Here is a 10,755-nt window from a genome sequence, read left to right on the forward strand (position 1 = left end):
ACTGAGCGTCACCTTTAATTAACAAAATGATTATACCCACTCTTTGACTCTCTTCCCCAGAAGAATTAGGACGTAGTTTAAAATATAATTTGCACGACTCCCTGAACCGAATAAAGTTGTCACTTTCCCTGGAAAATCTATCCGGGAGAGCGACCTTATGTTCAGGACAGGCCTGGTTCCCGCTGCTGGAACCCACCACCTGCGGTCTATGGATCTGTGAGACGGTCGTGCGGAGGTCAGCTACCTCGAAAGACTGCCCCAGCAGTTGTTCGACCAGTGCAGAAATGGTATCCATTGCTGCACTGACACAAACAAAATGGCGTTTTTTTGGGCAGTTGATAATGTCACGGAGTAAGGGGAGGGGGGGAACACCAGAATGACAACAGAAGGAAAAAGACCAGGAACTAGGCCTCAAGTCTAGGGAAAGGGAAACGGTCACCACCTATGGAAACCCTAAACCTAGCCCTGACTCCTGTCAGTATGAATAAACTCTGAAGGTGGGAATATTCATACACCGGAAACCTAGGCCCTGGAATCCCTGAATATCCCTAGAAGTAGTGACAGGGTCTGAGACTACTGGCTCCTTCCCTGATGAACGAACCAATGTCTCACTGAGGCCTAGTAAACCACGAGCAAATGGGAACAACAAAATAAAAAGAGAACACTTATCTTCAATAGAAAATGGAGGAGCAGGAACTCAGAAGTGGACAACACACCAGCTCTTACAACTCCAGGCAGAGAATATCAACTGCATGGTATAAAGTGTGAGTCCAGACTAAATAGAGAAGCAGTAATGACCACAAGCTACACCTGACACAAGAGGTGTGGACATTACCAACAACAACACTGCAACACGTGAAAGCAGATTGGCTGTCAGATAACCTCCACGTGCAGCCAGTCTCTCAGATCTTCTAACCTCTGCCACGGGAGGGACAGTGACAACAGTACAGTGACAAGCAACTAACTTACTGTGGTCCCTAAAGTCCCTGAATCTCAAGTCACACACTTAATACAAACACACACTGGAAATCAAACATGCGAGCGCTCACAAACTCACATTGTTTGTCTGCTTGTAAAGGTGCTGCTCCAAAACAACTTCAAACCAGACTGCTGCTTTTTTTCCTCTGCATTATATGTCAGATGATGAAGTTCTGAGTGCATTTTGACTCCTTCAGCCTAAATGCGATCTGTGACCCGCACCCTGTGTTTACATCCCAGTGCAAGACAGGGAATGTCTTTAGCATCAGGCATATCCCTCTGTTCCCCCTCGGACATCAGCGATATTAGTGAAGCTGTGCTGGATACAGGTTGTGGGAGGGGTCCTCTTCCAGCACAAATACTTTTACTAAAGAAATTATTTACCGATTCTCATCAGGATTTGAACCCCAGACCTTCTGTATGAAAGGCAGAAGAGTAACCATTACACTACAGACCTGTTGTCTTGGAATTTTCTGTGCTTAAAAAGCTAAATTCTTCATAGCCATGATACAAAATAAATAATATATTACTGAAAGAAAGGAGAATCACACAATTTACCAATAATGTATTTACTATATTGTACAGTTTATTATGATTACGAGGATATCAAATGCTGTTTTGTGATATTTCATAGTAAGTATTACTTTGTTTAGAATATGCGCAGTACTGCAATAAAATGTATTGGCTCCACTGAGGCCTTGTTCTTCTCGCCACAAGTAACGTGAGACTTGCTTAGTCTCGTGCCTGTGACGTGACATTACAGTTCGGTTCAGCGCATAAATTACTGTTTAAAAATCCAAAGCCGAACTGAGGCACAAACCCGTATTTGACTTCGGGTTTTGAAACAGTAATTTATGTGCAGAACCGAACTGTAACGTCACAGGCACGAGACTGAGAAAGTCTTGTGTTTTATTAAGTGTATTGCTGCTTCTGGCAATAATTTTTTCAAAGCTACAAAAACTCAATAAAAACTATTGAAACAAAAAGTCTTGTGTTACTTGTGCCGAGAAGAACAAGGATTCAGCGGAGCCAATACATTTTATTGCGGTACGGCGCATATATTTTAAACAAAGTTTTCAAACTAAACAAGTTCGGATAGAGCAGTCCGAACCCATTTTGCTCAAGCAAAAAAATTAATAAATTGTGCCACTGCCACACCTGTCTACAGGTTGTATGTGGCATTGCACGTTCATTAAATTGAATGGTATAAGCTGCAGTAATACACCCAGCCTATGGGACAGGAGTGGCGCTGCTTTTGCTTTCAGAATGCTGAAAGATCTGGATTGCCCGATGAATAAGCGTTTACTCATTCATTGTGTAACCGGCGGCAGTATTACACTGCTAGATGATCACTAACGAGTCTTCATGCGAATGTTCATTAGCGATCATTAGGCAGAAAATCTGCCAGTTTAATACACCCTTAACTCTAGCATTTTGAATAAAGATGCTCTTCTTCCATTTCAGAGGTCCCAGAATGGATTTTTTCTGGTGCAGGCACTTACCAAGCTGAAAGGTCAAACAGCGACATGTACCTTATCCCTGTGAAGATGTTCAGAGACCCATTCTTCCTTGACCCCAACAAGTTGGTCATGTGTGAAGCACTCAAGGACAACCGGAAACCAGCAGGTAAGGTGTTCTGACAAGTTTGCCCCTTCACATTCATCCTCTGTGTAATGTTGGATGGACATTTGTGTTGGCTACGTCTGGGTAGAGTCTGCAGACTGATACTGGACATGCGTTTCTTCCAGTGCACACATTAGGGCTCTTGTGTAAAGAACTTCTTATATTCTGCAGAAACCAACCTGCGCCACACGTGTAAGCGGATTATGGACATAGTAGCTGACCACATCCCATGGTTTGGCATGGAGCAGGAATACACCTTATTCGGAATCAATGGACACCCATATGGATGGCCTGAAAATGGCTTCCAAAAACCAGAAGGTAAGGGGCTTCAATTCGATTTTTACAAAGTTCAGCTATCCCTTGAATTCTGCTGGGTTCTTAACAGGTTGACATCTGGTCACCAGGTCTTTTGGTGTGATTGGACAGTAGTGTCCTTTACTCATTAGCTGCAGATGGTTCTCCAGGTTACACATGTGGGAAGATGGATAGTAATGGGCCCCCAATTCTATAAGGGTTAACTTGACGTGTGGGATAAGCAGCAACTAGAGTGAGGCAGCTACAGTGCATTTGGAAAGTCTTCAGACCACTTTTTCACACTTTGTTGTTTTTCCTCAACATTCTGCTCTGTCAGGTTTGATGGGGACCATCGGTGGACAGCCATTTTCAGGTCTCTTCAGAGATGTTCCATTGGGTTAAAGTCAGGCCTCTGGCTGGGCCACTCAAAGACATTCCCAGAGTTTCCCTAAGCCACTCCTGTATTGTCTTGGCTGTATGCTTAGGATCATTGTTTTGTTGGAGGGTGAACCTTAGGCCTAGTCTGAGGTCCAAAGCACTCTGGATCAGGTTTTCATTAAGAATATCTCTGTACTTTCCCCATTAAGCTTTCCATCCAATCGAAATAGTCTTCCTGTCCCCCCAGCATGATGCTGCCACCACCATGCTTTACTGTAGGGATGGTATTGTGCAGGTGTTCTGGATTTTTGGCCGGAGATAAAACTGTAGCATGCTGCGGTATTATCTCCGCCCTAAACAGTCTAAAAGATTAAACTAAAGACCTACTGATGCATCCTGAACGGATTGCTCTCCATTCAGAATGCATGGGGATAAAACTGTTCAGTTCTTTTCTGGTATAGAGCCCCTAGGACAGAACTCTATGCCGGAAAAGAAAAACGCTAGTGTGAAAGTACCCTGAGTCCTTAAGGTGCTTTTTTACAAACTCCAGGTGGCTTTTATGTGTCTTTTTCTGAGGAGAGATTTATTTCTGGCCACTCTGCCATAAAGCCCAGATTGGTGGAGGCTGCAGTGGTGGTCGACCTTCTGGATGTTTCTACCATCTGCACACAGGATCTCTGGAGCTCAGACAGACTGATTATTGGCTTCTTGGTCGCCAGTTTTACCAAGGCCCTTCTGCCCGATTACTTTTTTTGGTGGGGAGGCCAGTATTAGCAAGAGTCCTGGTATTTCCAAACTTCTTCCATTTAATTATGGTCCACTGTGCTATTAGGAACTTTCAGAGCAGCAGAAATTTCTTTGTCCCCTTCTCCAGATCTGTGCCTCCACACAATCCTGTCTTTGAGTTCTACATGAAGTACTTTCCTCCTCATGGCTTGATTTTTGGTTAGATATGTATTGCCAGCTGTGCGATTTTCTATAGACAGGACTGTGTCTTTCCAAATCATGTCCAATCAACTGAATTTACCATAATTGACTCCAATCAAGCCACCTCAAAGATGATCAAGAGAAATGGAAGGCCCCAATTTGCAAAAGTTTTTAAAATTGTGTTTTCACTTTCTCATTATGGGATATTGAAGGCAGATTGAAGGGATGGGGTACTTGAAATGGAAAAAAGTGGAATGTGAAAAAGTAATGGGTCTGAAGACTTGAATGAATGCATTGTACTTATCTGAGGAATGGCTAGGAAGTAAGATTCTGTCTTATTTGGTTTTAATGTCCTCTGCTGTTACTTTCCCTCAGGACCTTACTACTGTGGTGTTGGAGCTGACAAGGCATATGGCCGGGATATTGCGGAGAGTCACTATAAGGCCTGTCTGTATGCTGGAGTCAAAATCTGTGGAACAAATGCGGAAGCTGTGCCATCCCAGGTATGTGATGCCAAGTTTCATGACCTTTGGCCCTGGGTAAAATGTGGATTCTTCACAATGTAATTGTCCAAGTTCTGCAGTGTCAGTCTTCTCGTGCCTTTAGACCGGTGATGGTCAACCTTTTAGAGACAGAGTGCCCAAACTTCAAAACCCACTGATTTATCGCAAAGTGACAACACTGCAATTTAACCTGAATACTGAAAAATACCAGCCAATTTAAGCTGTGGGGGCATGGCTAAACACAGGCCCCAGTAAAATGAATTCCCACGTTGGCGCCCGCGGGTATTAATAAGGCTTCCATTAGTGGCCCCAGCATTAATAATGTCCCCTCAGTGGCCCCTAGTATTAATAAGGCCCCCATTAGTTGCCCCCAGTGTTCATACGGCCCTCCATTAGTGGCCCCCAGTATTAATAAGGACCCCATTAGTTGCCCCCGCATTAATATTGCCCCATCAGTGACCCCCAGTATTAATAAGGCCCCCATTAGTGGCCCCAAGTAATAATATGGCCCCCTATTAGTGGCCCCCCAGTATTAGTAAGGCCCCAATTAGTGGCCCCCAGTATTAATAAGGCCCCCCATTAGTAGCCCCTAGTATTAATAATGCCCCCATTAGTGGCCTCCAGTATTAATCAGGCCCTCATTGATGGCCCCCAGTAAAATTAATGCCCCCGTAGTATTATTTTTCCTCCATTAAAGGCCACAGTATTATTAATGCCTCTTCCCTACTTTTCTTGTGCAAAATAAATAAATTAATAGAACTCGCCTCATCCATTTGATCGTCCAGAGATGAACACTTGCTGCTCACTGGATGCACAGGAAAATACATGCGCTCCAGCGTGATGATGTTTTGCAGGTCCTAATGCTTCCAGTCAATGTGAAACGTCATCACGCTAAAGAGCAAGTCCTGTTCTGCGCATCCAGTGTGCAGTGAGTGTTCCTGCAGCGCGATCAAGGGGATAAGGTGAGTTTATTTTTTTTTTTTAACACAAACAGAAGAGGGGGGCAAATGCTGTACTAATGAGCGCTCCACAATGGAAGTAATAGTGCACAGGTGACAACCCAACCCTACGCATGGCTCTCACACTGAGCCGGGTGCTCACAGAGAGGGCTCTGCGTGCCACAGGTTCACCACCACTGCTCTAGACTGTCCAGTGGTTCTCCAAGATCTTCTGACTGAAAGAGTTTCTGAATAAAAATTAATCCTGTTCATAAATGCAGAAGTTGGCATTGACCTTCTCATCTTTCTTACAGTGGGAGTTCCAGGTTGGCCCTTGTGTAGGGATAGACATGGGTGACCATTTGTGGATGGCTCGATTCATTCTCCATAGAGTATGTGAAGATTTTGGTGTGGTGGCAACCCTTGACCCCAAACCCATTACTGGAAACTGGGAAGGATCTGGATGTCATACAAACTACAGCACCGCAGACATGAGGAAGGAGGGCGGCCTAAAGTGAGTCTTCTAAAATATCCTAGATGGTCTTGATAACCTAGGAGCTTACAAACACTCCATGTTGTCTATGGTCCCATGCTACTGGTATTGCTGAATATGTGCTTCTCTAAAACGGCAGATTTTACTTGTGGTTTGTTCCATTTCACCTTTCGATCAGTATGTGATATTTAAAGGATCTGACTGCCTATCCATATAATCTGACCACTTCCCTTCTTTGTCTTTAGACACATAGAAGATGCCATTGACAAACTGGGTAAGCGCCATGATTACCATATACGTCTCTATGACCCACATGAAGGGAGGGATAACTCTCAACGTCTGACCAGGCTTGAAAAGCTGTCTGGCATCCATGGTTTTTCAGCTGGTGTGGCGAACCGCAGCAGCAGTATTCGAATTAACCATCAGGTTGCACAGGAAGGATTCGGTTACTTCGAAGATCGTCGGCCGGCTGCCAACTGTGACCCATATGCCGTTACTGAAGCCCTTGTGAGGTCAACCATACTAAACGAGACCGGCAGTGAAACAAAAGACTACTGGAAGAATTAAACTAGGGGCTGGATCCGCTGCAAATATTCCATCCAGATATCCAACTTGTAATAGGGTGGGGGTTGCATCATGAAATCTAGAATACCTCAATGTAACAGCGGCTGCAGTGCACCGCTGTTCCCCTGCTTACCGCCGCGGTCCCAGGCGCCGTGTTCAGCGGCGATCTGCTGCCAGTGTTTCCTTTCAGCCCTGGCCACAGCATGCTTGCTGCTTGTTTCCTGCAGCATTTCTTTAAGGGCTGGCGAGTCTCACTTCCTGTGTTTTATGGGTTGGATCATGTGACCTCGCCAACCAATCATAGCCCTCCTGCACATATATAAGTGGCTCAGACCCCTTCCCAGATGCCTCAGTGTCAAGGTCTGTCTGACTTCGCCTCTTAGGTATCCTCTGATACTGGGGGGGAGGGGGTCTTGGGTATAACCACAGGTTCAGACTGGTCCACAGGGGTACAGGGGAATCCCCGGTGGGCCCTTGAGCAAGGTGGGCCCCTGGTCTCCCACCTCCTGCACAAGTGGCACATTACATAGCAGACTTACTGCACTACATACATATATTCAATGCAGGGCACCACAACCAGCAGATGTTCATATAAAAAAGTTGTTAAATGATTTATTATATTTGAATGTATCTGTACGGTGGGCCCCAAAAATTAATTTTATTGGTGGGCCCTAAGTACCCCAGTCCAACACTGTATAACCCTTCTTTGAATATGTGATTGCTCTTTTTTCATTGAATGATGAATTAAAGGACCTACATATGTTGTACTTTCTTCTGATGTCCTTAATGTGACCTTGTACTCAATGGAGTAGTCAAGATGAGCCCACAGACTTTATTAAGGGAGTTCCAATGATGAGCTGGCCACTCGGCTCCATTCTATTAACATCTCCAGTAGCGTCACTAAGATTTTTCTAAGGAAATAAGTTGGGGTATGACCACGTGGTGTGGTTTAGATGTGGTGGTCGAGTACTGTGTGCCCATGCAAGCCACAGCAGGAACACATTATCTGGCATGGTTGAGCAGTACTTGGCTGCTTCACCACATGGCCGTACCTTTAGAGCCAATCTTTCAAGGGTTATTTCCATCTTTGATTTATACAGAATATGACGGATGAGGGTCCCACCTGATGGGGGTAAAAATGTGAGTCCTGTGCCCACTCAGTGAGATGGGTTCTCTTGTGAGTGCTGCTCTCTATGGGAACAATAGAAACTGTGGGTCACCAGTGAAGTGCGTAAGGTGTTTGGCACCCAGGGTGGGTGCTTCCTCTGGCACTCCCCCATACTTTAAAACATTGTGCTTCCTCACAGTTGTTCGGCCTCTTTCACACGAGCGTGACGGATTGGCTCCGGATGCGTTCAGTGAAACTCGCATCATTTTGCAAGCAAGTTCAGTCCGTTTTGTCTGTGATTGCGTTCAGTTGTTCAGTTTTTTCCGCGAAGGTGCAATGCTTTTTGATGCGTTTTTCATGCGCGTGATAAAAACTGAAGGTTTACAAACAACATCTCTTAGCAACTATCAGTGAAAAACGCATTGCATCCGCACTTGTTTCCGGATGCAATGCGTTTTTCACTCAGCCCCATGCATTCACGTCACGCATTGCACCCACGCTGGAAACTCGCTCGTGTGAAAAGGGCCTTATACCTTAATTTTTCCCCCTCACAGTATCCATTAAAATTGCTATTACTACCCGTGACCACTAGAAGGTGTGCCAAATCAGTCCACCTTTCTGACAGTCTCCCTTTTCTATGAAGACTATCGCAAGACTTCATTCTCCGTCCTACTTAGATTTACGGTAATTACAAACCGGATTCCAAAAAAGTTGGGACACTAAACAAATTGTGAATAAAAACTGAATGCAATGATGTGGAGATGGCAAATGTCAATATTTTATTTGTAATAGAACGTAGATGACAGATCAAACATTTAATCCGAGTAAATGTATCATTTTAAAGGAAAAATACGTTGATTCCAATTTTCACTGTGTCAACAAATCCCCAAAAAGTTGGGACTAGTAGCAATAAGAGGCTGGAAAAAGTAATTTTGAGCATAACGAAGAGCTGGAAGACCAATTAACACTAATTAGGTCAATTGGCAACATGATTGGGTATAAAAAGAGCTTCTCAGAGTGGCAGTGTCTCTCAGAAGCCAAGATGGGTAGAGGATCACCAATTCCCACAATGTTGCGCAGAAAGATAGTGGAGCAATATCAGAAAGGTGTTACCCAGCGAAAAAGTGCAAAGACTTTGCATCTATCATCATCAACTGTGCATAACATCATCCGAAGATTCAGAGAATCTGGAACAATCTCTGTGCGTAAGGGTCAAGGCCATAAAACCATACTGGATGCCCGTAATCTCCGGGCCCTTAAACGACACTGCACCACAAACAGGAATGCTACTGTAAAGGAAATCCCAGAATGGGCTCAGGAATACTTCCAGAAACCATTGTCAGTGAACACAATCCACCGTGCCATCCGCCGTTGCCAGCTGAAACTCTACAGTGCAAAGAAGAAGCCATTTCTAAGCAAGATCCACAAGCTCAGGCGTTTTCACTAGGCCAGGGATCATTTAAAATGGAGTGTGGCAAAATGGAAGACTGTTCTGTGGTCAGACGAGTCACGATTCAAAGTTCTTTTTGGAAATCTGGGACGCCATGTCATCCGGACCAAAGAGGACAAGGACAACCCAAGTTGTTATCAACGCTCAGTTCAGAAGCCTGCATCTCTGATGGTATGGGGCTGCATGAGTGCGTGTGGCATGGGCAGCTTCGATGTCTGGAAAGGCACCATCAATGCAGAAAAATATATTCAGGTTCTAGAACAACATATGCTCCCATCCAGACGTCATCTCTTTCAGGGAAGACCCTGCATTTTTCAACAAGATAATGCCAGACCACATTCTGCATCAATCACAACATCATGGCTGCGTAGGAGAAGGATCCGGGTACTGAAATGGCCAGTCTGCAGTCCAGATCTTTCACCTATAGAGAACATTTGGCGCATCATAAAGAGGAAGGTGCAACAAAGAAGGCCCAAAACGATTGAACAGGTAGAGGCCTAGATTAGACAAGAATGGGAGAGCATTCCTATTTCTAAACGTGAGAAACTGGTCTCCTCGGTCCCCAGACATCTGTTGTAAGAAGAAGGGGAGATGCCACACAGTGGTGAAAATGGCCTTGTCCCAACTTTTTGGGGTTTTGTTGACACCATAAATTCTGATTCAACATATTTTTCCCTTTAAAATGGTACATTTTCTCAGTTAAAACTTTTTGTTCCGTGATTTATGTTTTATTCTAAATAAAATATTAGAAGTTGGCACCTCCACATCATTGCATTCAGTTTTTATTCACGATTTGTATAGTGTCCCAATCCGGTTTGTACTTTGTTCTAATACTGTACGGAGCAGGAGCTTTGTATAGTATTAGAATGTATTGGCTCCGATGAGCCAAAGTTATTGCTTTGCGAAGTCTCGTAATAACTTCATAAATAAATTTTGGTACCTTGGAACCGAACCCGAGTTCGGAAACTGTTTTTTTTTTTTTACAGTAAAAATCAATTTATGAAGCAATAACTTCGGCTCATCAGAGCCAATACATTCTAATACTGTACGGAGCATTTCGTACAGTATTGAAACAAAGTTTTATGCAAATCGACTTTGAATGTTTCATCCGAAGTCGATTCGCTCATCCCTAGTCATTATAACACCGTGCGCTTACACATGCAGAATGCTTCTCACATGTCTGGCCTAAGGTCCTGCGCACTACTCCTGCACAGGAAGGTGTGTGATCGGCCTCAGGTCCTCCCGTCATTATCCTTTTATATGTGACTTTCAGTCCAGTTCAGCCTTCTACAGAGTTTAGGAGAATACTATACCTCCTTATGGTGGGGAGTCTTATAGGCTAGCGAATGCTCCTCTGGAATTCTGGGAAGAGGAAATGCAAATGAGCTATGGTTAAGAGCTCATTTGCATTCTCTCTGCAGAGTTTATGGCATCATTATCCATTCAATCTGCTATTACTATCCATCACCACTAGATGGCGGGACAAATCAGCCCAACTC

General features: G+C 44.3%; 1 protein-coding gene across 1 annotated transcript in view; it reads left to right on the forward strand.

Annotated features, from left to right (window-relative positions):
- The window catches only part of LOC121009385 (glutamine synthetase-like), a 122,119-nt gene extending 115,418 nt beyond the window's left edge, over positions 1–6,701 (forward strand). The window contains exons 3-7 of the mRNA XM_040442473.1: positions 2,443–2,604; positions 2,773–2,919; positions 4,576–4,703; positions 5,956–6,155; positions 6,380–6,701. Coding sequence (XP_040298407.1) covers positions 2,443–2,604; positions 2,773–2,919; positions 4,576–4,703; positions 5,956–6,155; positions 6,380–6,701 — 959 coding nt within the window. The remainder of the gene's footprint in view (positions 1–2,442; positions 2,605–2,772; positions 2,920–4,575; positions 4,704–5,955; positions 6,156–6,379) is intronic.
- The last annotated feature ends 4,054 nt before the right edge of the window (positions 6,702–10,755 follow it).

The sequence above is a fragment of the Bufo bufo genome, chromosome 8 (assembly GCF_905171765.1).
Source record: "Bufo bufo chromosome 8, aBufBuf1.1, whole genome shotgun sequence".
NCBI classification, from domain to species: Eukaryota; Metazoa; Chordata; class Amphibia; order Anura; family Bufonidae; genus Bufo; species Bufo bufo.